Genomic DNA, 27308 nt, shown 5'->3' on the forward strand with positions numbered 1-27308 from the left:
CAGTGGGCAGATGGAATCCCAGGCTGGGAGGGGGGAGCAGCAGGCCCCACTGAAAGTATAGAAAAGAAAGGCCTGTCTTCTGGCTGGACGGGGCCACACAGCCTCCTGGAAGCTCAGCATCCTCGTGTGGCTCCTGAGAACGCCTCCCTGAGCCTGCAGGCTGAGGTGGGGCGGGGCACTGGCAGGGTGCTCATGGGCCACTGCCTGGCCCCCTTTGCCTCTGCCACCTGAGCTGGAAGGGACCCAAGTTTGTGTATTGCTGCTATAGCTGAGTCCCCAGGGTCCTTCGGGTTCCACCAAGGTACCCTGCATGTCCAGCACCTGGTAGCTCAGCGGACTGCTGCTCAGGGCTGGTAGCAGCCTGGTCTTGGTTTTGAGCCCCAAGAAGCTCTTGAGTGGGTGCTGTTCCCTTTTGAGGCAGAAACCCCAAGGTCAGGCACCACATGACTGGTTTGCCTCCGTACACCTGGGACCTGGCCCGCAGTAGGTACATAAGGCCTGCTGAATGGGTGGTGAAGGGGTCTGATAGGGTGGCCAGTTTGTCTAGTCTTTCTTTCTGGGACATTCCCGGTTTCAGCCGTGTCGGTGCGGAATCTCAGGAACTCTCCCTGGCCTGGCAACCCTAGGCCTGGGCTCCCCCGTCCTGCCTGCCCCAAACAGAGTTCAATCACACGCCTTGACCTCGTAACAGGTGGTGGTTCTCACTCTCAGGCTTGCACCGCGGTGCCCCGGAGAGACAGACCTCGGGACCCCACCCCAGAGTTTCCAGTCCAGCAGGCAGGGAGTCTGCTTTACTAACAAGACCCCAGGGATGCTGCTCCCTGATTTAAAGAAAGGGTTCCGTGGCTCCACAGGGCTTCATCTGACCCACTGGGCTGCACGTGGACCTCCTGAGGAGCTTGGAAAACATACTCGTGCAGGGCCCACCCACAGAGCCTCCCACCCTCAGGGAATCACTGGGGGTGGGGAGACTGGCCGTACTCCACTGGTACATCCCCCCTCCCCCAAATACTGCCCCGGAAGCTCTGGCCCTGGTCTGACAACCCAGTTTTGCCTGGTCAGCCTGGGCCACTAGGTAGGATCTATCCTGGATCTGAGACTCCATCCGAGAGCGAGACCACCAGCGAGACACACCCACTTTCCCCTCCTCCCCTTACACAAGTATTTATGCAGCACGCGGTCGGCGCTGCGCAGTCTCACACAGGCCCCAGAGAACAGGCTTCCTGGGCACAGGTGTGTTCGCGTGAGACCAGCCTCCCCCAGGAGTAAGGTGAGCTAACCCAGAGGGCACCAACACCTGGCACGACTCGATGCTGCCCGCCCCACCTCCACACACCCTCACATCTGACCCCTGCCCGACTCCCACCAGAGCCCCCCAGGGCCCTTGGCCACAGTGCCCCCACCTCCACCAGCCTCGGAGGTGGATGGTGGGAAGCCGCATGGGCTGGGACACCTGGGCTCCAGCTGCTGCCTGTGGCCTCGCTGTGTCGCTGGCTCTGTCATTTAGCACCGGCAGGGCCCATCCCCTAGGCCTCTCCCCACTCCCTCCCTCCCAACCTGCCAGGGAAGCCAGCTTCTGTGAGCACACAATCACACCCTCGCTGCCAGCCAGGGACAGGCACCCGCACATGTGTGTGCAATGTGGACTCACACCCACTTGGGCCTGAACAATCGACTATGCACACGCAGGCACAAGTACACACACACGCACACACGCAGCCAGAGCGGACACACACAAGGAGCCGGGGCAGCCACGCACACGCTCAGCTATGCTGTGCACCTGGATGCAGGCCACACACATCACCCTAGCACCTGCGACCTGAAGACAAGACACGCAGGAGGGGAGGGCAGTGGGTGCTGGGAGGCCTAGAAGCCAGTTCAAGAGTCTCAGGTTATGGGGTGGGGATGGGGGTCCCAGGGTGAAGGATGTGAGCCAGAGGAAAGGCAGGCAAAAATGGTACCTTCCTTAGGGGCTGCAAGGCAGAGGACAGGGACAGAGCATCCTCCTTACCAGCAGGGGCTGACTTCTGGGATCTTCCACAGTATCCTGGCCCCTCCCTGTCCAAGGCCTCTCCACACCCCCGCTTGATGCCAGCCTGGGGAGCAGCCTCCACCACCCCAAGACCTAGGTCTCCGTCACCCACTTCCCCCTTCCCCCGACTGCAGGCCTTCTGGCTGAGGGTTGGGCCCGGGGTCCCTCTGTCGGGCCCTCAGTGGGTGTGAAGCCAGGGTGCAAAACCACGTGTTTCTTTTTATTAGAAATGTTCTTGGTATAAAAACAATCATGCGCTACACATTGTCATCACTAACCATCACCAAACACCCAGGCACTGAACTCCGTGTCTTCGCGGGGGGCGGGGGGCGGGCAGGCGGCAGGCAGCAACAGCGCAGAGAGGCCGCCGGGCGGGCGCGGCCCCGGCGACAACTCCAGGTTTGTTTTTGTTTGGCTTTTTTTCTGTTTCGATTTTTTTCCTTTTTTCTCTTTTGTGACATGTAAGATTGAGTGACTTGGGAGAGGGTAGCAGGGAGGGGAGGGCACAGGCTGGTTGTAAATGAAGGTGGGGAGGGGCTGAGGACAGGAAAGGAAAACGCACCGGAGACCTGGAGACTAGAGAGTTTGTAACAGAAGGCAGGGTCAGAAAAAAAACCAACAGAAAGCAGAACACACAAGACAGGCGGAGACAGAGAGAAAAGAAGGCAGCACAAAGAGATAAAGGAACGTAAAAATAGAGGGGGGAAGACTGAGAAGGTCACCCAGGGGTCAGGCAGAAACAGAGGGAGAAAAAAAAAAAACAGTGCTGGGGCCCACACAACCCGGCCCCTGTCACTTGGGGCCAGGGAGGCCCTGGTCCGACATGCAGGCTCTTGAGGGGCTGCGGCTGCCCCAGCCCCTCGTCCTCCTCCTGCTGCCCCCGCTCGGCTTGTGCGGGCTCCCCAGCAGTGACCGCTGGGGTTCTGCCGTCCTCAGCACCAAACCACATCCGTGGGCGGCCACGGGTAGGCAGGACAACCGCTGCGCCCCTGGGAGGGTAGCCCTGGCGTGACGTGCCATCCACAAGGGTCTCGGTTCCTCTTCCGCCGCCTCCTGTCCGGCTCTGGTGGGCTGGCTAGATTGCATGGTTGGTGTAGGTGACGTAGGTCTGTTTGGTGGTCAGCACTGGAGAGAGAGACCAGGGGTACCCGGGACTCAGCGGCTAGTTCTTCAAACCCCCTGCTGTACGGGCACTGCTCCCCACAGAATCAAGTCCAGACCCCTGAACTGAGCAGTCCGCATCCCCCAGTGGGGCACCGGCCCCTCTTCCTCCACTGCCCCCCAACTCCCGGCCCTGGGCCCAGCCTTCCAGCTTAGCCTTCCCACCTTCACACCTTTGCTTGGGCTGTTTGCCTGGAGTGCCCTTCCTCTTCACCCGAACCCCCTGTGAGGGTCTGCTCCCCAGAGCCCCTGCCACTCCTGACTCCACCACACTTTAAGGGAATCATCTTTATTTGTGATATAAAAATAGATATTTTTAAAGCATAGTCGGCCCTTAGCACAGGTCTGAACTTATATGCAGGGGTTTTCTTCCTGTCAGTAAATTTCTGCACTGTTTTCAACCCATGCTCGGAGAGCCTGTGGTGGACACAACGTTTTAAACAGAGGACTTGAGCATCTGCAGGTTTGGTATCCGCAGGGGGCCTGGAACCGAGCTGAGAGACAACTTAAGTTTTGGGGGGTGAAAAGTTACACGCGCATTTTTGACTGTGTGGGGGTTGCCACCCCAGTCCCTCTGTTGTTCAGAGACGACTGCCTACAAATGGGGAGGCTTTCAGAAGTCCAGCGGTCACACCCGGGGAAGAACACCCGTGCCCAGAACACACAGACGCTGGCAGCCTACAGGGAGTGAGTGGGGAACACACAATGGACCAGAGATGGAGGCATCCGCCTCGGCCCTCCCCCAAGCTCGGGGGACAGAAGTGCTCAGTCTCCCCTCAGCCTCGAGCCTCCCTTACCTGCACCCACCCCTGGGACTGGGGTTGCCTATCTGAGTAGCTCCCATCCCCCGCCACAGCCTTCATCCCCCACCCCCAGCTGAGTGACAGCTGCCGCCACGGGCTCAGACCTCACAGCGACCCAGGGAGGGGCCACACAGGTGTCATCCCTATTTGAAGGATGAGGAGCCTGGCCAGGTCCTTGGTTGTGTCCTGTCCAGCCGGGGTTCAGGGTCTCCCTCCGTCACCTGGGGGCCTCCACTGGGGACCTCCCAGTGGAGAGCAATCCAGGGCAGACTGCTGCTTGGGGCGGGGGCCGGTTTGCAGCTGCAGGGGAGAGGCCGGCTGGGATAAAACAGTGGTGTCCTTTGTCATCAAGCTGCCCCGACCCTCCACAGCATCCTGTCAGCTCAGAAAAGGGGCGTGCGGCCTGGAGAAGAGGACACTGAGGGGTGCAGCTCAGGGGGCTGCACAGCGTCCCCTCAATCCCCCTCCCCGTTTGTGCTGGGCCAGAATCCAGGACTGCATCGCCCAGCCTCCCTCGCAGCCAAGCGTGGCCCTGCAGGAAAACACCCCTGCTGGCCTGTGACTGGAACGGCCATGTGCGACTTCCGCGTCGTTTCACTAAAATCGAGTTTCCCTGAACCTCCTCTCACTTGCCTTCCGTGGGCAGAACAGACATGGAGGGCAGGCGGCCTCAGCCACAAGGACAAGGGCAGCCCTCTCAGAGCGGGTGGGAGGACGAGACGGAGGGAACCCGGCCCGCTCCTGCCACCACACACACTGTTCTAGCAGACAGACACAAACATCTGACTGAGCCACCCTGTCCGGGGGCACCTTTGTCCCAGCAGGGTAACTGGAAGCCCGCAGACAGAGGCAGGGCTGCCGAGTGCGGCTCTTGGGGGCCCTTCGGGTATGGGAGGAGGCAGTGCTGGGGTACGCTGAGCAGGGGGGCACACTGTGGACCAGCGGGGAGCCCGGGGTCAGCATGCAGCTGAGCTGAAGGAGGAACTTCCTCCTGGCCAGGGTGGAGAAGGGAGGGGCGGCCCTACGGGGTAGGCAGGCTCCCTGTCCGCAGAGGTGCTAGGGCAGAGAATGAACCAGCAGTGGGCTGGGCAGCCCCCGGGACGTTCAAGCGTTGGGTGCCACCCAGATGGGCGCTAAGGGAAGGGGACGGTGCCTGTGACACCAGGAAGAGAGGACACAGCACAGTGCCTCGTAGTGCACGAAGAATTCCCCCTTCACTTGCAAAATGGCCCACAGCCCTCCAGGGTGCGAGGCGACCAAGAGGGAGGAAGGCCCACAGGACAGGTCAGTTCTGATGGAGCAGAATGCAGGAGGGGGCCTGGGCAGGGGCGCACTTGGGGAAGGGAGCTGAGGGGCTGGGGCTGGACCCCGAGATGGGCGAGCTGCTGAAAGAGAGGCAGGCGGAGGACTAACGGAGCAGCACTCTGCAGGCTCCCTCTGCGACTTCCGGCTGCTCCTTCCCTGCCCTGCGAGGCCTCAGGGGTTTCCCTGCCTATAACATGAAAGGGGGGGCCCTTTTCGCCTAGACTTCTTTTCCTGAGAGGAACCCCCAATCCTACATCTCCACCCGACACCCCACCGGCACAAGAAGAGCCAGCAGCCAGCTCTGAATCACGCCCTGGAGGCCGGCTGGCGAGTATCTGCTCCCCAGGGCTCCATTGCCCCCTGGGTGAACTGATAAAATTGGGTTTCCAAACCTGTGACCCGTCAGCCCCTGGCTCTGAGGCGAAGGCACAGCAGCAGCTCCCCTGACTAAAGGGGAGTCAGGGCCTGAGCTGTGGGGAAGCCGGAGGTGGCGGTGAGAGAAAGTGCCTGGGAGGTGAGGGACAGGTGGGCCCCTGGTGTCCCTCTAAGACGAGACCAGTGCTGTCTCCAACCAAAAAGCCAACCCGTGGCTTCCAGAACCGGGAAGTGTGTTCAGCCCTCAGCCACAAGCCAGTGACCGAGCATCCTTGGGCGGGGCCTCAGTCTCACCATTTGGAAGACGGGAGCGATGACCTGTCTGGGGCGCCCAGGAGCCCACTGCAAGGAACAAATGGGAGGCTGTGGCCAGCGGCCAGGAGACTTGGGGTCCTGTCCCACCCTCGCCAGTACAGGGGATCTCAGCACCTGCCACGTGGCCCTTCCAACAAACTGAGCCTGTAGGAGCCCCAGTGTCTCACCTGCAAAATGGGTCATAGCCCTGAGCCAGCTCTCAGCCGCAGGGAGGTCGGAAATACTCTCTAAGCCTTGAGAAATGATGGGTACGGGGCAGGGCGGGATAACCCCAGCGATGAGGAGGGGCGGGGAGAGCGACTCCCAGGGGCATCCTCAGTATGGGGGGGGGCAAGGAGCTGTGGCAGAGGCCCCAAACCCACCCCTTGCTGGTGACAGGCCCTTGCAGGGGTTTCGGCTTGGCCGCCCCAGGTAACAATCAGCTGGGCAGTGGCGGGCACAACAAGCTGGCAGCCCCGCTTGTCGCCCTCGTGTCTCCGCACCCAATCTGCCTGCTAGCGGGCCCCTGAATTATTTATTCTGTTGTTTGTTTAAAGATACGTGGCTTGCCGGTGACACAGTGAAAAATGTCCCTGCCCTGCAGAAGGGACACCTCCCCACTCCTCCCGCTCACAAGCCCTCAGGCTGGCTGTCCCCGGAATTAATCACCCAGGTCCTTCGGGGGGTCTCTACGGCCCCTGTTGTCACAGAGCTGAGATACAGTGCGGGCAAGGGGCCCTGGCCTCTGGCCCTCGCTGCAGGCGTGGCGGTGAGTGGGCAGCCCTCGTCCTTCTGCAGGATGGAGGGAGCTGGGGACACTGAGCCTTCCCTCAACTGTGCCTCCACGGTGTGGGCAGCGCTCTCTGTGAAGGCCGGCCCTCTGTGGTCCCCTGGCCTGTCACAGCACCGTGAGTGCCACCTTTTGGGGTCAGGGTGTCATCTCTGGGAGGGCTAATGCCCCTCTTACTCTCGGGAGCCCTGCAGCAGAGCTGTTTGACAGACCTGTTCCTGCACCTGCAGAGAGTGGCCTGGAGGGCTGGGACCCTGTCAGGAGTGCGGGGCAGGGAGCCAGGGCGTCCCTGCTTAGGACAGGGGGCCTGGTTAGGGGCTGTGTTTCCGTAAATCCAAAAGGACAGAGGTGGGGAGTCCTGAGGGTACTCTGCCACTACCTGTCTCAGAGTGGAGGGCCCAGGTGGCACGTGAAGGGAACCCCAGGGCTGCAGGTACAGGAAAGCCGGCGCTCTGGGGGGGAGGAGCGGCGGGACGGGAGAGACCCAGAGGTCATTCAGTGGAGGGTAGTGGTGCCGACATAGCCATCGGGGGTGTCAATCGGAGGAAGGGGCGCTTCAGAAGCCAGGTACTCCACATGGAAGGGAATGGGGACGTCAGAGACAGGGAGGCCACAGGAAGTCAGGGTCAGGAGAAAGACACTGTGGGCTCAGCCAGCTGTCACCTTGCGGTGTGACTTCAGGGGAATCACCCTCTCGAAGCCTTAGCTGGGGGTCGAACCTCCAGCCCCAACCAGCCCTCACGGGACTGCTATGAAGACCACTCAGCTGAAAAACCCTGTTTGGATTGGGAAGGGACAAGGGACTGTCCTTTCCCTACTCACTGTTCTCTCACCCCGAGGGACCTGTGCTGGGAATGGGAAGGGACGATGCTTCACGCGGAGCCCTGAGGCGGGGCACTGTATGAGGTGCTGCCCCAGCCCGCGCACACTGGGAGTGACGTTCCCTGACTTCTCGGTGGGTGACAAGGGCTCCTCTCTGCAGCCTGTGCTCTGGGCCCGCCTGTGGTCTAGCCCACATTCCTCCTGCTGCCATTGACACTGTCTACTTCTGGCCTCCCCGCCAGCACCAGAGGAGGAGGCAGAGTGCTCACTCCCAGGTCCCACCAGGATCTGATGTCCCCAAAGACTTTCAGAAAGTGGGGAGCAGGAGAAGCTGCCATCTAAGCCATGTGGCCCTTTCACAGGGTGTCCGGGAAGGGAGCCAAGGTCTGCAGCGAGGCGGGCTGACCACAGTGGCCCCTCGACCCTCCCCACCATGAATCAGCTAGAAGCAAGGCCCATGGGGGCCCCCCACCCCGCAGGTGGAGGCCCCGTGGCTCTTCCGGGACAGAGGCCATGATCTGTCCCAGGAGATAGCGGGCACAGGAGAGCGGGAGGTCGGGTCCAGCCCTGCCACCTGCTGGTGGTGAGATGGGGCCTTTCTGTGCCTCTCTCCCCTCCTCTGAGTTATCCGGATGAGAGACGCACCTGCCCTGCAAGATTGCTGGGGGGATGAAGGTGGTACCTGATGAGTGTGGCGCACAGGGGTCAAGAGCTGGTCCCCACTGGTGCTGGTCTGAGGCCGAACCTGCCCGTCACGCACCCCACCCTTCCCTCCTTCCCTCCATCTCTCCTCCTCACACGGGGGCTGGCTGCAGGGCGACCGGGGAAGGCGGCAAAGATGGTGGCCCGGCTCCCTGCCATGCACATGCCTTAACCAGCCTGAGGGACCTGTCCTGCTCAGGCCCAGACCTTGGACTTGTCCCTCGGATGCCAAGCTCTCTGCGTCCTCCCTGCCACTGAGGTCTCCTTGGACAACCGCCTGGGACCACCCTTGCCACCTGAGAACTTTGGCCTCTGGAGGCCTCATGCCCCTCCCCCACCCCTTGCGTACCCATCAGGGCCCATGTCCTGAGTCCCTATGTCTAGGGCCCTGCTAGGGGAGGCTGGGTTGATGCCAGGGCCACCGCTTCCAGGTTCCCAGAGGGCCAGAGAGCGGGGGGCCATCTACACCACGGCTTCTCGCAGAGGGACTGCAATCACAGGCCCAGGTGGGGACTCCCGGGCAGAGAAATCCGGGGCGGGGGGGGGGTCTCCCCTCACAGTGCATTAACCAGGCCCCCCATGGCCTCCCTCTAGGTGGAGTAGAGATCCCTGGCAAGGGGAAGCCACGGTGAGCATGAGGTAAGTCCTGGAGGTTCTTTCCTGCTACCAGGACAGGCAGGCGGGGCAGAGGGGTACTAACCTGCCACCCCAAGGTTTTCCCCGAGATCCTTCTGGGTGGGCAGCTGCTCACCTGCAACCTCAGGGTTCTCCCAGCGCCCAGCAAGACCTGGCTAGGGGCAGGGAAGGGAGGCTGGCCGTCTCCAGGAAGGGGGCGGGGCCTGCGCAGGCCCAGAGGGAGAGGGGCGGGGCCAGGCACTCACCAGGAGCCTCGAGGTTCTCGCAGAGCTCAGACTTGGCCTCTCCGTTGGGACGGAAGCTGCCCTTTTGCGTGAACTTGTTGGACATGGTGGCGGCGGTGACGACGGCTTTGAGACTGCGCTTGCGCTTGGGCACGTTCTGCTCCGGGTGGAAGAGGATGATGTAGACTTTGGGCATGTAGAGCATCCCCAGGGACACCGAGGCGCTCAGACTCACCGAGACCGTCAGCGTGGTCGTCTGGATGTACAGCTGCGGAGGCGCCAGGGGGAGGCGTCAGAGCCGGCTCTGCCCTGACCCCTCGGGCCCTGACCCCTAGGCCCACCCCAGATGCAGACACATTAGGGACAGACTGGAGACAGTCCTGTGGCCGACTGGAGGGAGTCGTGGATTACAGCAGGGACTGCAGACCGGAATCCCGACTCCATGATTTCTAGCTGGGGGATGCTGAACGCGTCCCATCCGGGGCCTCAGTCTCCTCACACAGGAAGGAGGCAGGATAACTGCAGCTCGGTGCTTACCTCATGGGGCTGCTGTGAAGTTGCAAAGTCCGGTAAACGGCACAAGTTTGTAAACCAATGTCTGGCACAGGGAAAGTTCACAGACGTGCTTCCCGCTGCTGTTGTTTGGAGGAGGCAGCCCTCAGGAGGGGCAGAGGGACCACAGCTGACCCCCTCGGGAGCACCCCGCGCAGGGCTGGGAGTGGGACGGGCCCCTGCTGGCGTGGTGCCCCGAGTAACTGTCCGTGGCGATGCGGCCTTGCCCACCACTCACTGGCTGCCCACCATGTGCCGCCCTGCGCAGAGCGTGCCTCCACCGCAGGGGAGCTGCAGCGCCCAGCCACACACGGCAGAGGCAGCCCCGTCAAAGCTCATTTCATGCTCACTCGCCAGCACTAACAGTGACAGATGTTTAGCAAAATGAAAGTCCATTAATCTGGGTGTCGGATAATCCATTCTTCAATAGTGGGGCTTTCCAGGCAGGGCCTGACGGTCCCCACGGCCCCCAGCTGGGATCCCCTCCCCACTTCCTCCCTCCCTCCCAGTCCCCCAGGCCCCAGCTGTCCCTATGGCCGCCCTCAGCCAGGGTGGGGTCTGGCCAGGCCCAGGCTGTGGCCCCCAGGGCTGGGCCTGGGGAAACGGGATTCTCTGCTCCCTAAATCTGCTGTTTCTGGTCCTGGCCCCCCTTCCCCTGGGGCCTAGCTGATGTGCCACCTCTTCTAGGAAGCTTTCCCTGACCTGAGCTGTATCCAATCTCCCATGACACCCTTGCACCTAACCCAGTTGTGGAGGTCTTGGGTCTGGATGTGTTTCCTGCAGTCCCAGAAGCCCTGGCCTCATCCCTCATCTGGTAGCCACCTGGGGGGGGGCAGGCAAGTCTTTCTGTTCTCATGTGCCCCCCGAAGCCCCTGCCATGAATACAGGCTGGGTCTGAAGGGCTTCATTCCAGCCGCCCTTCCCCGAGTTCCGACCTCTGAGAGAGGCTCTGAGAGGAGAGAGCCGAGTGTCCCTGGGGAAGTCTCCTCCCTCTCCGGCCCTCAGCATTCTCATCTGCGTGATGGGATGACGGCGCCTACCTCCCTGGGGAGGGGCGAAGCAGAGCACCTGCAAATAGGTTTGCACACACGCATGCCCACACACACTCTCCCCCGTATCCTCATGCACCTCTGTATTCACACTCACACCTGAACTCACAACTGCACACTCACACCTGAACTCAGACACCCCTGTACCCACACATACATGTACCCTTATGTACCTGGGCACACACTTGGGTATGCATATACACGAAGCTGCATTTACACACCTGTGCACACACCTGAACACACACACACACACACACACACACCTGCGCACACTCACACTTGCACTCACACATTCGCACATAATCTGCACATCCATACACCACACACCAGCAGCCGTGAACCCCTGGGCACACACACCCCGCCCATCCACCACTGAACGCGCGTGAAAGGTACACACACTCTGTGAACACTTCTGCACAGGTACCACAACGGCCCACACCAGTCCCGCTCTGCTCCACGTATGCACACACGCACACACAGCGGCCGGCCCGCCGCTCCCCCTGGGCGTTTTGTGGCTGCATGACCCGACACGCACAGCTCCAGGGCTGCCCCAGCCTCTGGGAAGCCTGGTGGTCCGAACCGCAGGGACGCAGAGCTCACCCACCCCACCCCCTCCTCAGGCAGAAGTGCGAAGAGGGAGGACGCCCGTCCCATGTCCACACTGCCAGGGCTAGAGCTGGCTCTTTGGGTCACATGTTGGTGTGAGGCCAGCCTTCTGTGTGACCTAGGGCAACACCCTGCTCCCCTCTGGGCCTCAGGAGAAAACCTCTCAGAGGCCCCTTTTCATAATCAGTGCTGAGGGGAGCCTCCTAAAAAGGGCAAAATCAGAGGCAGGTGGGGTCAGCTGGAGAGATGCTGGGAGGCTGGGCCCCAGAACCTGGAGGTGGGAGGGTCTGATACCCGGGGATGGCAGGGACCCCGCTGGGAGCAGAGTGTAGGCAGGGAACCGGAGGGAGTTAGAGAAGGCAGAGCAAGGGGCCTGACCACCATGCTGTCAGCCTCCCAGCAGGGCGCCTCGGCTCTCTGGGGAGGCGCTGGTAGAGGCCTCCTGGTGTTACTGAGGGTAATTCCTCAAGCTACCAGCTTCCTGGAGTGTGAAGCAGCACCACCCCCACACCCCCCAGCTGGCTTTGTAGCCTCCCTGGTGCTGCAGGCAAGGGGCCTCTGTCTGCCCCTGCCCTCAGCAGGAAGGGCCTCCCGCAGGCCTGGTGGGAGCTGGAGACCTGGCTCTGGTACGCAGGGCGGCCTGGAGCCGGCCCCCAGGTCTGCTACCTGGAACTGCAGCTCACAAGGCCACCACCGGAAAACAGGCCACAGGCTTCCCTTGGTGGGGTCCAAGGCATTTGGACTGGAGGGCACAGTTTCTGCCCTTGAGGATCAATTAGAGAAGAGGTGGGCACCTACCAAAAAAGCCCCAAGGCAAGGAAGGTGTCCCAGAGCTGCAGGGGGCTCCCAAGTTAGACAGAATAGGGTCTTGTCCAGCTGTACCACCTACTGGCTGTGTGGTCTTAGACAAGTCACTTTGCCTCTCTGTGCTTCTATGCCTTCATCTATAAATGGCGACAGTGATATCTACCCTCACCTGCTAACCAGGTGAAGCATCTGGCATATGCCAAGCGCCCTCTGTCCTGGCTTTGACATCAGCCTCACTGAGAGCCAAGCCTTCCCTGGAGCTCACAGCCAGGCTCACGGCTGCAGATGCCATCCACCGGCTAACAACTCTCCCCATTACGTCTCAGCCTGGCCCTCGCCCCTCAGCTCCAGACCCGTCTGGCAACTGCTGTCAACTCCTCACCCGACAGCTGCACTTGGACATCTAAGGGGCATCCCAAACGTAGCACACCCAAAGGACCCCCTAGTGTTCATCCCACAGCGGCTCCTCTGTCAGCTCCCCCACCTCAGAGCACGACACTCCTCCCCCCCACCCCCCCGCCATCCTCACACCAAAAGCCACGGAGTTATCTTTGACTCTCCTGCATCCCTCACCCCCAGGCAATCCAGCAGAATCCCCAGGCACATCCAGACCCACCCCACCCCCCAGCAGCCTGCTGCACAGCCTCTGTCGGGGTGACTCAGTAACCTCCGCACTGGCACCCTGCTCCCAGCTCGCCTCCCCTGGGCCCCACCTAGCAGCCAGAGGGACCCTTGTAAATCTACATCGCACTTCCCTCGCAGCTCACAACCCCACAGTGGCTCCTTCTCACTCACAGTAAAAGCCAACGGCCTTCCCACAGCCACTGGGTCTTACACCATCCACCCTGTCTCAGACGTCACCCCACCACCCTCCTCAGTCCCAGCCCCACACAGAGAGTCAGCTGTTTCCACACCCATCACATCCTGTGACTGTGAAAACACCGATAAGGGTTCAGGGGAAGGATCATGGCCCCAATCCACTGATGAAGAAACTGAGGCAGAGAGGCCAGCTGGCTTGCCCAGGACCCCATGGTTAGACACAGAGCACAGACCAGGAACTGGGGTCTGGGTCCCCACCACCCTCCGTGTCTCTGACCTCTACTTCACAGACAGGTAATTCTTCAAGATAGTCCCCCAGAACCCAGGCAGAGCTGTGCTGGAATGTGGGCAGGGTCCACGGGGCCCTTGGCACGTGTTCAGGACGGCCTAAGAGCCAGCAGGACATGCTGGGGAACAGGCCCTGCGTGACGCTCCCGGGCTTCAGGGCAGGTTGGGGTGGGGGTGGGGGGAAGTGCCTGATACACATCCCACCTCAGGAACCCACGGGGGTCCTGTGAGGACAGGCACGGGGCGGGCAGAGGAGGAGGAAGAGAGGAATAGACAGACAGGAAGGTGGGGCTGAGGAGAGAGAAAAGGAATGGAAAATCTTAAAAAGAATGAAGAATAAAAGAAGGTGCAGCCTCCCAGCCTCAAAGAGAAGAGAGCAAGAAGAGAGAGAAGACGAAAGGAAAGAGAATGGGGGGGAGAGGCAGGGGTGGAGAGATGGGGGAAGAAGAGGGAGGGGGCTAGAACGAAGGAGGGGAGGGCAGAGGAGGGAGAGAGTAGGGAAGAGACGAGACAGAGAGAAAAGGGAGAGGAGGCAGGAGTGGAGAAGAGAAAACCCAGAACCAGGAGAAAAAACTCCCAATGGAGAGAGAAGGAGGCATGAAAAAAAGGCACTCCCAGAGCAGGGAGGGGGCCGGCCAGCCCCCACCCCCAGGCCGCTCCCTGCTCTCTGCCCTCACCTACCCACCCCCCCCTTAACCCCCACACTCACCTTGTCCGCCGACTGCGAGGTGCCGAAGAAGATAGGGATGAAGGCGAGCCAGACAATGCAGGTGGTGTACATGGTGAAGCCGATGGGCTTGGCCTCGTTGAAGGTCTCCGGCACGCCGCGTGTCTTGATGGCGTACACCGTGCAGGTGACCATGAGCAGCATGCTGTAGCCCAGCAGGCAGATGAGCGACAGGTCCGAGATGTCGCACTTGAGCACGCCCCTGGCGAAGCGGGGGTCAAGCGTCCGCTGGTCCTGGAAGTCCACCACTGAGTGGGAGGGGTCCACCACAAACCACACACAGATGCCCAGCAGCTGCAGCGAGATGAGGCTGAAGGTGATGGCCAGCTGCGAGGCGGGGCTGATGAAGCGCGGGGCGCTGACCGACCGCTTGCCCTGCTCGAAGATGCGGTAGATGCGGTTGGTCTTGGTGAGCAGGGCCGCGTAGCTGACGCTCATGCCGAGCCCCAGGAAGATGCGGCGCAGAGAGCAGGTCCCCAGGTCGGGCTCCGCGATCATGAGGAAGGTGGTGGCGTAGCACAGGAAGATGCCCGCCAGCAGCACGTAGCTGAGCTCGCGGCCGGACGCCTTGACGATCGGGGTGTCGTTGTAGCGCACAAAGGTGACCACCACGAAGAGCGTGGCCGCGATGCCCACCACAGCCAGGAAGAGGGGCAGCACAGCCCAGGGTGAGCCCCACTCAAGCTTGATGATGGGGATGGGCCGGCAGCCAGTGCGGTTCTCCGTGGGCCGCATGTCATAGGGACAGGTCTTGCAGGTGTAGCGGTCCACCTGGTACTGGTAGCCAGTGCAGGGCTCGCAGTGCCAGCAGCAGGGCATGCCCTTCACCGTCTTCTTCCGCTCGCCCGGCTGGCAGGGCAGGCTACAGATGGAGCGCGGCAACGGCTGCCCACTCCCCGGCCAGAGCATCCGCTCCATCTGGCAACGACAACACGGAGGAGTGGGCCTCGGGACGTGCCCCAGTGCCCGGGACCACCCCGCTGTAGCCCCCTCCTGAGGAGGCTGGCTACGAATCCAGCTGCCGGGGCCCCCAGACCAGCTGGAACCAACAGCTGGATTTAAACAAGCTCCCCCCATGTTGCAGATACGCTGACCTGTGGGGAATCCTGACTGAGTCCAAAACTCTCAAGGGCTGTATGGGGGGACTGAGCTCAGACAGCAGGAGGGACGGCCTGGACTCAGTCAGAGCAGAGACCGCTCAGGAGTGCTGACTCCCTTAACGCCTTGCTGCTCAGCAGTGGGCCCAGACCAGCCGCAGCAGCATCGCCCGGGGGCTTGTTGGAAAAGCGGAATGCTGGCCCACCCCAGACCTACTGAGACTGAGTTTCAACAAGACCCCCAGGTGATTGGGGAGCACCCTGGAGTAGAGAAGCTCTCCCTACGGCTCCGCCCACGGGGCCTCCCCGGGGCAGACCAGAGAGCTGGGTCAGCAGGGACCAAGCACAGGTTTACTCAGAGGACGCTCGCCGAGTGCCCAGGGGTTAGTGTTTCTTTACATGGTGCCCCAAACTAGTCCTGGTCACCAACCCATGCCTCTGAAGACAAATCGCCGCGAGCGAGGGGCCACAGAAGCGAGGGCGCCACGGAAGCGAGGGCGCCACGGAAGCGAGGGCGCCACGGAAGCGTGGGCACGTGCTGCACTCGCTACCGAATTCTGGACGGTAAGCAAGAGGCCCCAGAGCAGCTCCGGATGCCCGGCGAGGGCGCTGACCACACTTGGGCGCCGTTTTCCAAGCATCTGTTCTACGTGAAGATACTCTAAGGGAGAGTGGATGGCTGGAGGGCGGTGGGCCTGCCCGGCCTGGGGCCACGCTGGTGCTGGGGGCTCGCTCCCAGAGAAGGAGTCACCAGGGACTCCAGGCCAAGGAGAGGGTGTCAGAGCTGAGGAACAAGGTGCGGTGCACAGGGTGGGGTGGGAATCCAAGGATGGCCTCGCGGCAGATAGAAGAAGACCACAAGGAAGAAGGCACGACAGGGCCGTGTGGTCCGATGGCCAAAGAGCTCAGCAATGACCAGCGCCATCATCGCGCCAGGGTGTCGAGGACGATCCCCTGCCCCCAGCCTGCAGGGCCAGGAAGGACCCCTCCCCAGAGGGCACAGGTTCTGGGAAACTCTGGCTGCAGTGGGAAGAGCAGTGAATGAGCCCCAACGGCAGACCACAGCTGTGCTGCCAGCTGGCTGTGCGCCCTTGAGCAAACCTTCCACCTCTCTGAGCCTGTTTCCCACCTGACCCAATGACAGCCGATGGGAAGCTGCCTTGCCCTTGTCACTTCGGGTGGTTTCCACTTGGAGGTCATAAAGGAAAACCTTTGATTTCGCCAGAAGTCAGCCCCAAGGGCAGGTCTGTGTGTCTGCTTCCCTGCTGCACCTCCAGCCTCCAGGCAGGGCTGAGTCAGCCGGGCCGGTGAATCTCTGTGGGATCTATGGGAGAAGCACCAGCCACGGGAGACCACCTCAGACCCAGGAGGATGACACTGGGCAGCCAGGGGGAGGCCTCCTCCTCGGTCCCCTGAGCCGTGCCTGCTCTGTGGCCCCCACAGCAGGGCCCAAAGTGGGCATTCAAGGGAGAAGTGTAGTGGTCCAGGCCCTCCTCACCTTCTCCCACCCCCCATCCCCCATTCTGGTTGAGGGGCCTTCAGGGGAGGAGTCCACTGCAACCCCCACACCCAAACCCTGCCTTTGCTTACCTACCACACCTGCAGCATGGGGAAGCAGCAGCACCTGCCTGCCTCACAGGCCGCCGTTCCCACAGGAAGATCAGCAGCTGTGCACCTCGGGCGCTCTGCACGGACCAGCTGCTGCTGCTACTAGGAACTGAGTCGCCGGTCCCCACCACACTTAGCAGAGACAGGGCTCCGAGTGGGGTAACTTCCCATGTTGCCGAGTGCTCCCACCTGCCCTGCTCTCTCTGTCTGTCTCTGCCCAGCAACCCAAGGAGCATCACCATAGCAATGGGTTCTGTCCCGCCCCCCACCCCACGCTGTGTGGTCTTCCAACGTCCCTCAGGCTGGCTTTCCTGAGATCCCACCTCTGACTTCAGAGATTGCCAGGCTCCCTGAGGCCGCAGGCAGAAAGCACTCTGAAGAGCTCCAGGGCCTCGTCACCAGAGAGATTAGGACCAGAGGGGCAATGGGGCACAATGCGGCTCTCCAAGGACGAGAACAAGCGTGGCCAAGGCCAGGTGTAGACCTGGGCCCCAGAGCCTCTCTGGTCCATTCAGATGTCGCACTGTGCGCACCAGAGCCCAGCTCCCCCTTCACCTGGCGAGGTAGGGGCCAAGTCCACAGGCATTTCCTCGTGGAACAAACCACAGGGCCCTTCTCCCTAAAGACAGCGATCTCCTGTGCAGCTGGGGACGCCGAGGGCCAGAGAAGGAAAGCCACCATGTGTCTGGAGCAGCTGTGGGCTGGGAAGGTGTGGCTGGGAGGGCCCAGGAGGAGTGCCCCCCATACCCCGTATCGCCCAGGAAAACAACGGCCTCCTTGTGCGGCGTGGCAGTGCTGGCAGCCCCGGAGGACCGACTCACACAACTCCCCGGCCCACCCTTCGCCTGGCCCTTTGCCTTAAACATCGTCCTCTGTCCAGGCACAGCCCTGCCCCTCGCCCTCCAGCCCCACACTACGAAGCCTCTGAGCCACTTCACTCCAGTGTGAGCCGTCTACCCAGGGCTTTTAACCCCGCATGTGGGCGGCAGGCAGACAGGCACAGCCAAGGGAAAGGGCAGGGGCAGACACACAGCGGCAGTCCAGCTGCCCTGTCCTTCCCTTTCAGGGTGGCGGCCTCAGGCTCCTGTGAGGTCTAGGAGGGGCATGGAACAAAACCCCGACGTGGCAGCAGCAATCCCAGAGATCAGGGGGTCTACTCAGGGGCTGCCGCCCCTTGGCCCCCCTCCCGAGGGTTGGGACAGAGTAAGTGACTCTTTCTCCGCCCCCAGAGCCTCCCCTCACCCCAGCCCCCTCCGGGCACTCACTCTAAGGTGTAGGTGGTCCGTCCAGGAGCCGATCACCTTGTACTCAGCCGAGCCATTGCGCAGCTGGTACTGGTAGATGTCGTAGCGCCCGGGCGCATCTCCATTCTCGTTGAAGGTCACAGGGTTCCCTGCAATGCCTGTTGGAGGCAGTGGGTATCACACACTCAGTTTCTTCACTGAGACTTCACCCAAAGGCTGGGAGGGTTATGAGCCCAGGGCCAAGACGCCCCTGGGGAGGCCCCTGCATGGAGCATCTGGGGAGGTTCGTCCCTTGGCAACATCTGAAGAGATCCCCCCCACCCCACCCCACCCCACGGAGCCAGGGCCCTGCCCCGGCTGCACGGCCCAGGACCCTGGGGTTGGGTGGTGCCCCATCCCGGGCTCCCACCTGAGAAGTTGACACTGCGGATGTACTTGAGCAGCTGGGAGCCGTCCACGGGGTCCATGCGCGGGCAGAGCCCCACGCGGCCTGGGCACAGGTCGCGGTGCATAGCGTGCAGTGCGTGGCCCATGGCGTACACGGCGTCGATCACAAACTGCACCTTCCCCTCCTGCTCGTATGCCGAGTCCTGCCCGATGCGCTCGCGGTCTGCAACCAGACACCTGGAGTGAGCGCTCGCAGTGCCCAGCACCCTTGCCGGCAGGGCCAGGGGCAGCGGAGGAGGCACAGCGCCTGCGTGGGCCAGCTCTCCTGGTTCCCAGCCCACAGCCGGCTTGCCCCGGGAGATGGTCCGGTGGAGGCGCCTGGGGGCCCCGAAGGGTGAAGGGAGGGCCGGCTGCTCTCACCTCTGTGCCCCGCACCCTGTGCCCAGAGGCCCCAGAACGGCCAGGGCAGATGCCCTTGTCACTGTCGCCGGTGGCTGGGGTGCCTGCCTTTTCGCCCCCACCTGGCCCAGGATAATCGTGGGAGCAGCAGGCCCAGCGCAGGCTGGGAAGTCCCCAGGACAAGAGCTCTGCCCGCCACTGAGGGCAGCGGCCCCCACACCCCGGGCAGTGGCTGCAGCCAGAGCTCACTGCCCTCACATGGAGTGCAGGTGGGGAAGTGAGGCCCAGAGAGGTTGAGAGACTACGGCAGTCCCTCAGGTTTCAGGGCCCAGGCTCCCTGATGTCCTCCCTCAATGGCCTCTAGTTGCCCCAGACACCCGAAGTCACCATTGTCCCCACCCACTCTTCCCCCAAGTCAGTGACCTCCCCATTAGCCAGGGTGAGTACACTTTGCAAAATGGGGAACACACCCCTAGCCCCTTCTCACTGCCAACCGCAGTGCTGCCTCAGGGCTCTGGCCTCCCATCCGCACCCCCTGGGCTCTGCTCTGTACTGGGCAAGCTCCTGGGCTGCCCGAGGCCTTGGTGTCCCGCCAGTAAAAGAGGGTCGTAGCCCCGCGCCACAGAGGTGCTGTGAGATGAGGTATGGACACACCTGAACAGAGTAGGTGACCTTGCTACGTCACTATTGTGCTAAGCGGTCGCAACGAGGGGTTCCCGAGGGAGGGGACAGGCCGGGATGGCTTTCTGGAGGAGGGGGTGCTTCCTGGCCTGGGCCCTGGTAACAGTGGTGAAGAATGAGGATGGCTCACTTCTACTGCGCACCTTCTCCACGCCCAGCACTGTTCGAAGTTCTTTGTTTATTAACGCGGTGAATTCTCAAAACAAGGCTGAGACGAGGAATTACCCCCACTACAGAGACGAAGAAATCGGGGCGCAAAAGAGTCAGCGATATTCCAGGACCACGCAGGGCTGGATCTGAACCCAGGCACTCTGGCTCCCAGCCTGTGCCCCACACGGCACCTGAGGGGCTGTGGGAGCCGGATATGGGGGAGGGGGCAGGAAAGGAAGGAGGGGAGGAGAAGAGGGAGCAGGGACTCCGAGGAGAGGGGATGGGGGCAGAGGGTGGCAGGGGGAGGGGGATGAACGGAGCACCACAGAAGCCCAGTTTCCCTGCTGAGGCTGCAGCCGCCTCCTACAAGGCTGGAAATCACCCCTCATAAGACACCCCCACCCCAGGCCACTGTGTGAGGGGCCAGTGCCACACCTTGCCAAGGTAATTTCTCAGCGGGCAGCGGGGTGAGCAGCTGCGTCTGTGCCCACCCAGCCCTATGAGCCACTGGCCTGAGCCTCCAGCACCTGTTGTGAGGGGGCCAGAACCGCAGTAGGCCGTGATCCCCCGGGAACGCCTGAGGTAACTGTGTCCACCCCGCTTAATCCCTCAGAGACAGACACGGGGTGCCGGGGACGCACTGCTGTCCCTCTGGTCTGCTCCACCATCTAATCCCCTCACACCTGGAGGATCAGTCGCCGCTCCCCCAGGAAGCAGGATAACCAGGCTGTGGCATGTCACCCCTCAGCTGGCCGGGCCCCCAGCCCGTTCTCAGCCTAGCTCAGGACAACACTCACCGACTGCTGAGTGGACGCTAGAAGTCCTGGAATCCCAACGCTAGGGAGGCAGGGCCGTAGGGGCCATCTGCTCCAATTCTGACCTTTCACAGATGAGAACGCTGAAGCCCAGGGAGGGAAGTCCCAGGTCACACAGCCGGTCTCTTGGTGGCAGGATGAGCGGTCCCAGCTCCCGCCCCTTCCCTCCCTCCATCCCTTGATCTTAGGCCCTGGGAGTCCCCAGCTCACTCCCCAGTTCCTGCATTTTTACCCAGTGACACCGAGCCCTGCCTACCCAGGGCTCCACGGCACGTCTCACAGCCCTGCCCTGGCCACCGAGATCCTGTAACCAAGGGCTGACCCTGCCTCCCATCCCCCTGCCTCGAGTCAGAGCCCAGCACCAGCGCTCAGATGGGATGGTCTGGGGCAGACAGGACACCCAGGTGGCTCTGGGAGGCTCTGCTCCTTCCACACAGAGCTCACAGCTCACGGTGTGGCCTCGGGGCTGGAGTGGGGCTCCGAGGCTGCCTCCCTGGCTCTCATCGGTCAGCTAAGTCCCCCGTGCGCGACCTGCTGTGTGTGCACAGGACTGTCTGGGCTGGAACCCCAGCTCCACCCACGCCTCTAGCTGTGTGACCTTGAACCCTTCACCCTGTCTCAAAGGGTCAGGGTCGGGGCCCTAGGAGAGCTAGCTAATGGGCTAACATTCCTGGCAGGTCACAGAGAGAGGCCAGGTGCTTGCTAAGTGCCACAGAAGTTTGTTAAACACCAGGGTGCAAAGACGTGTTAAGCCCCACCCCGCCTCAGAGCTCTGTGCCAGCAGAGCTTTGCTAAGGGGAGAAGCTATTTCTAGGCCAAGGCACAGAGACAGGATGAACGTGAAAAGCAAATTTTCCAGCTCCGCCAGCCTGCCCTCTGTCTCAGGCCGCTGGTCACAAGGTTCTAAACACCATGAGAAATGCAAGGCACGATCCTGTCCTCAAAGGGCGACAGAGGGGGCTGGGACAGGGTGGCCTGGAAAGCCCCCTCCCTGGACCCCACACTTGCTCCCCCAGCCCCCAGGGCCTGCCCTCTGCAGCCTGAAGGAGGTAAAATCAGCTCCCCTGCAGTTCCCATCACCCCTCAGTTCAACTGAATTATTAACCAGGACGGAGGGGGAGGAGGCTGCGGCCACTGCAGAAAGGAGGCAGCTCTCTCCCAAGGCCAAGGACACACCCGGCCGATGGGCCCTGGCTGCACCTCCCCAGCTGAGCTGCCCTCAGCCTCTGCTCTCTCTGTCTCCCCAGGGGTCCCCCTGCGCAGCGGTTCCACTAAAGCATCCATTCCTGGGCCACTCGGGCCCTGGACCAAGTGCTCTCGCCGGGGGTCACAGAGCCTCACTGCAGACAATGCAGTGAGGCGACCCCACGGGAGGACCCCCACACCAGGAAGCCTGCCTCTGCCTGGGAGCCTCCTGTGAGAAGGGCTGGGGGGCCTGTGGGCCCTCCAAATCTCCACCCCAAGCGGTCACGGTGCCAGCCGTGGACTTCCAGAAACTCCTAAGACACTTCCTGGTCCTTGGCTCCTGTCTCAAGTCTGGCCCCAGCTACAGATGAGAACCCAGCGCAGTGCGGGGGCCTGCAAAAGACCTTTACCTCCGACAGGACACCAGGCTTTGGGAATGCGCTCTGCAGGTGTGCGGGCGCGCGCGCACACACACACACACGCACACACACACAACACACACACCAAACCCTGAGGGCCCAGCCCCCGGGCCCCACAGCAAGCCAGGAGTTAAGATCCTCGTCTGCGGGGCTAGAGGAGGTGGGTGGTCATGGAGGGAAAGGGGTCAGAAAACCCCCTCTCACGGGCCCCTCTCACGGGGGGGGCTGGACCCCGGGCCCCGGCAGGGACACTGCAGTCCCGGGAGGAGGCAAGACAGACACACGTTTCTGAGAGACAGCGGAAGAGACAAGCCCCAGACGAACGGCAGCACCAGTCTGAGGACGTCCTAATTGTGTCCCGGGGCCCAGTGAGCCAGAGAAGCGCGCAGCTCTGCCACGGTGACAGCCGGCCAGGGGACGAAAGGAGAGGATTTTCTCCGTCAAAACCCCACAGCTGTGGTTACTACGGTGACTGCGGCCTTTGTCTGCGGGTTAATAAATTGTAATTGAAATGGGTTTTCGAGGTTGAAATAATCGGAGCTCCTTCTTGATTCCCCTTCACCTCTCCACAACTCACCTTGCCCAGCGCAACATCCCCCCCAAGTTCGACACACACACACACGTATGTGATGTGGCCCCTCACACAGGACATGAAATCAACCAGACTCGCACCCACTTTCCCATCTATACACACAGACTAGCAACACGTGAACATGCATGTATTTGAGTACATGTCTGTCCACATACGCACACACAAACACAATGTACCTATAAACACACAGAAATACATGTACAGCTACACAGTTAGCAAGACATTCCCACAAACACGCGGTCACTCAGATTCACCCACTGTCCGGCGGAGAGGCGCCACAAGCAGGTCCTGACAAGGATGTGAACGCAAGTGTTTTACGTGGGGGGCTGACCTGAGACCAGTGGGCGTGGGGAAGTGAGACGGGAAGGGAGAGCAGCTGAGACCAGTGTGCGGCCCAGTCCTGCCGGGGACCTCCTGGAAACTGCGGGGCGCCTGGCAGAGCGCTGTCCCATCAAGGGGATTAAAGCCCACCCTGCCAGCCTTATGCTGAGGACCGTTCCCGGAGGCACTGACTCCGCTGGCAAAAGCAGAGACGGTGAGGGTCGAGGGACTTGGGGGCACCGGGGGCACTGGCCACGCCCAAAATAGGTATGTGTACACACCTCAGGTCTACACGTATATAAGCTCACATTCACATACAAATGTACAAATACTCATCGGCTTTTGTTCCTCGGGCCAGAGGGTCCCCGGATCCCCCCAGAGGGAGCCCGGGTGCGGCAGACCTAGCAGACACAGCTGCCCTGACTTCTGGCTCTGCTGCGGACCAGCCATAGGAACCAGGCTAGGTAGCTGGTCTCCCGGAGCCCAGTTCCCTCACGTGCAAATTCAGGACAGCTTCGCTCACCTGGAAGGCCCCCGGGAGGATTCAAGGAGGTGCAGAGGTGAAACACGCAGCATCACACCTCACCCACAAACTCTTCCTCCCCTCCCGGACACTCCTCCTCTGGCTCGCTCGCTCATACACACACTCACACACAAACGGGGACCCAGGTCAGCTCAGCGCCCGTGTACAGATGGGAGAAAGCTGGTGCGCTGTCCTTCCTGGCCACTCCCCTCTTTCCTGACTCCACCTGAGGATAAGCCCTCCTCCCGTCACCTCCCTGAAGCACGCAGTTCTTTCTGAGTGCACCTCAAGTGCTGCTGCTGAGGCCAGGCCCCACCGGGCCCTGTCCTCCCGGGCGCTTCTGGAAGTCACACGGCAGGCTCGCCCTCGTCCAGAATCGCACACTTGTTCTTTTGCCCCACAGCACGTTCGGTTTCTGCGGGCCCCTCCCCCTGATTTTCAGCCTCAGCCGAGTCACCTGCTTTCCAGTCTGGGGTACCTCTATACAGCTCAGCCTTGCCCCCTCCATCCCTAGGTCTGTCCCCGAAACTGGACCTCAGCTCTCCGCCAGCTCCTGGCCCAGGGAACACAGAGCCAGCCTGGGTGTCTGGGGGATGGCTGGTTGGGGCAGATGGGATCAGCGCCACAGGGGCAGGAAGGAGAAGGGACGTCCCCAGAAGCAGTGGGCTCCTGCCTCTCAAATGTTCTCCTTCCAGCTCTGAGTGATGTGGCCGTTTAGCCCAGGGCTCTGCAGCCCTCCGCTGGCCACAGGCCCCTTGGGAGAAAAATAATTCTTGTGGATCCCCAAGAATTTGACCCCAGGATGAAAACTGAAGGGAACAGCAGCAATGAGGGTTAGGGCCCAGGACCCCTCTGGGCCCTACCTGGCTGATGGCTGGAGTGAAGGTGAGTTCCTCTAACTCACAGCCCGGCCTGGCACACAGCAGGCAGTTCACCGCAGGTGGTCTTCCTTCCCTTCCTCAGGAAGGAGGCTTCCTGGGGTTCCTTTGGGAATGTGGAGGTAAGAAGGTCCTTCAAAGCCAGGCTGGAATAGCCATGAGGGCCCTGGGGGTAGGACATCAGCTGGCCCAAGGCAAAACCCCGCTGGAGCCAGACAGCCTGGGTTCAAATCTCAGCTCTGCCACTTAGTACCCTGTGCCCTTGGGCAAGTCTTTAACTTCTCTATCCCTCCATTTTCTCATCTGTAAAACGGGTCGCTGTGAGGATTAAGTGCCAAGCACAAGAACGGAGTTTGCGAGGAGTAAATGCCATATAAATATTAGCTCCTGCTGCTGTGGTTGCTATTAGCACAGGCTGGGTGAGCGGCGCCCTCCCACACATCCCCAGCTGCCACGCAGCTGCCTCCCTCTCGGCGCTCCTGGCCCCCGGGCGCGGCGAGCAGTCAATTTCCCCTATTTCCTCATAAACCGGGCCTTCCTCTGCTCAGCCGTCACCTGGCTGGCAGTGCTGTCAAAAAGATGGATGCCACATCTGCCCTGTTTACAGCTTTTATTCCCAAACCCTGCTCTGAGAGCTCCCAGGGAGGAGGCCAGGACAGGGGGGAGGGAGCAGGCGCCGGCCCCCCACAGGCTGTGACAGCTGCAGAGATGCCCGCTCAGTGACCCCTATCTCGCTTATGTGAGGGTGGTCCATGTGCCACCTGCAAATGCTTCCTGTAGGTCACCTCCCTCTGTTCTCCCAGAAACCACCAGGGAGGCAGCTCTGCTGGGGATAGGGCTGGGGGTGAGGAGAGGGGATGAGGAAACTGAGGCCTCAGGAGGTGAAGTGACCTGCCCGAGGTCACATGGCTAGGAAGTGGCAGCACCAGGACTCACACCCAAGTCTGCAGGATTCTCATAGCTATATGTTTGAGAAAGAATGGGTGCCCACCCATCCCCCTCCTCCTTACCATTTTGAGACACACTGGCCCCATCTCCAACTGCCAGCTTCGGCCACTCCTCTGAGACGTTCAGTGGTCACAGAAGGCCTCGTTGCCCCAGCAGGCAGCAGGCTGGGGTGCTGAGGAATTGCCACCCTCCAGGAGAGCTCCCAGTGATTGCCGGGAGGTGGTGTCTACACTCCCCGGCTCCCGAGCATGTGCAGTGGGTTGGCTGGAAAGCATGCTCCTCTGTCCCCAGAGCCCCAGGGGAGTAAAGCCCCAGCCGGTTCGTGGTAGCCTGCTTGGTATCGCACCCTTTGTGGCTGCCTTCCCTCCCCTGCCATTGTTTCCTGGGATCCCCTCCCAAATAAACTACTTGCTCTCAAATCTCTGTCTTGGAGGAAATTCAACTGAAGACAGCCTTGAAGGATGGATCCAATCTTCCCAAGTAAAACACCCCAGGGTACGAGGGTCCCCCGTCCTCTCAGAAGGCCACCAGGCCCATTGCTGGCCGGGGGCGCTGTCAGGCAGCAGAAGGTGACACTTGCTCACTGGGAGACCTGGGGCAGGGCAGGCAAGGCCTGTGGGCGGACACGGCAGAGGCCGACTGCTCACATCTAGGGGACCACAGTGGGCCGATCCACGGCCGGCAGTGCGGAGGGGGCAGGCATCCTTGAGGAGGTGAGTGGGAAGCCAGGCTCTGGATACAGGGTGGCAGTAGGTAGAGTACACAGAGCTGGCTGAGGACAAGAGAGGGGCAGCCCAAAGGAGTGGCCTGGGGAGGACTCCAGCTCTACCTGTTCTCCAGCGCGCTGATGTTAAAAAACCTGCCCCAGTCTCCTCCTCTGTGAGTGGGCGCGACACCTGTGACTGCCTACACCACCCACCCTCGGGACCCAGGCTCCACAGCTGCCATAGCCGAACCAGCAGACTCGGGCTGCTGAAGTGCCCGGCAGCCTGTAAATCCCTCCCTCTCACCAGCTCTGTACATCAGCGCCGACAAGCATTTCATCAGCACCTCTCACAGGCGTCATTACTCAACCAGCCTCTGCACGCACTTTTCTCCAACCCTCCCCGCAGCCCACTGAGATGAGTGTTATCCTCCTTGTTCTACAGACCAGCTTCTGAGACTCAGAGAGGTTAAATAACTTGTCCAAGGTCACACAGCAGGGAGAAGGCAGAGTCCTTCCCAGGCCCCTCCCTCCCAGGTGCCCAGTCCAGAGCCAGTCCTCCATAAGTGTCATCCCAGTCCTCCTGTCCAAAGACAGTCTCCCAGGGGACCAGCTCACACCGGGGCAGGGCCACGGGCTGCCTGACCCTCTCCCAGGGTGGGTCTCAGGCCCCACAAACATTCCCGGCAGCACCTCCGCTCCTCACCTCACCCAGAGATGGACGGGCTCACTGCACCTGCCTTGGGGCCACACAAGAACTCTTACCAGTCTCTGCAGGGACGTCAGATGCAGCAAGAAGGGTCCAGGTCAGCTGCCAGGTGCTGTCCTTCCACTCCTCCCCACAGCCCCAGGTTCATTCTACCTTCTGCCCCTTGGTTCCTGCCTCCCCTCCTGCCTGGGGCGCATGCTGTCCTCCCTCCCACCACCCACCTCTCCCTGAGCCACCCGCACCTCGCTGCACAGTGGATCCACCTGGGGCACTTCCTGAAGACCCTGATGCCCGGCCTGCATCCAGTACCCATCCGATCAGAATGTCTGGGGGTGGCAGTCAGGCGCCCGTAGCTTTGAAAGGTCCCCAGGTGACCCAGTGTGAGCAAGGCTGGGGAAGGAAGCACTGCTCCCACTCAAGGTTCCCAGCCCGAAACAAACATAAACCCCCCTGGGGGGTTTTAAAAAGCACCACCGCCCAGGCCCCCCCATCAGGTTCTCTGTGGTGATTCTCATGCACGGCCAGGCTCCAGAACCGCCAATTCACAGTTCACAACATGCCTCCAATAACGCTTTCTCACTTGTCCCAAGACAGCCCCCAGGCTAGCTCGCCATTACTCCCATTTCTCAGATGAGAAAGCAAAGGCCAGAGAGGCCA

At 61.5% G+C, this 27308-nt stretch overlaps 1 protein-coding gene across 1 annotated transcript in view; it reads right to left on the reverse strand.

Annotated features, from left to right (window-relative positions):
• Positions 1–2280: 2280 nt before the first annotated feature.
• Positions 2281–27308, reverse strand: part of GRM4 (glutamate metabotropic receptor 4) — a 91774-nt gene continuing 66746 nt past the window's right edge. The window contains exons 6-10 of the mRNA XM_024557919.3: positions 18351–18551; positions 17963–18099; positions 13975–14910; positions 9166–9412; positions 2281–3157 (exon numbers count right to left, since the gene is read on the reverse strand). Of these exons, the coding sequence (XP_024413687.2) occupies positions 3108–3157; positions 9166–9412; positions 13975–14910; positions 17963–18099; positions 18351–18551 (1571 nt within the window). The 3' untranslated portion in view covers positions 2281–3107. The remainder of the gene's footprint in view (positions 3158–9165; positions 9413–13974; positions 14911–17962; positions 18100–18350; positions 18552–27308) is intronic.

Source organism: Desmodus rotundus, chromosome 11, assembly GCF_022682495.2.
Source record: "Desmodus rotundus isolate HL8 chromosome 11, HLdesRot8A.1, whole genome shotgun sequence".
Lineage (NCBI taxonomy): Eukaryota > Metazoa > Chordata > Mammalia > Chiroptera > Phyllostomidae > Desmodus > Desmodus rotundus.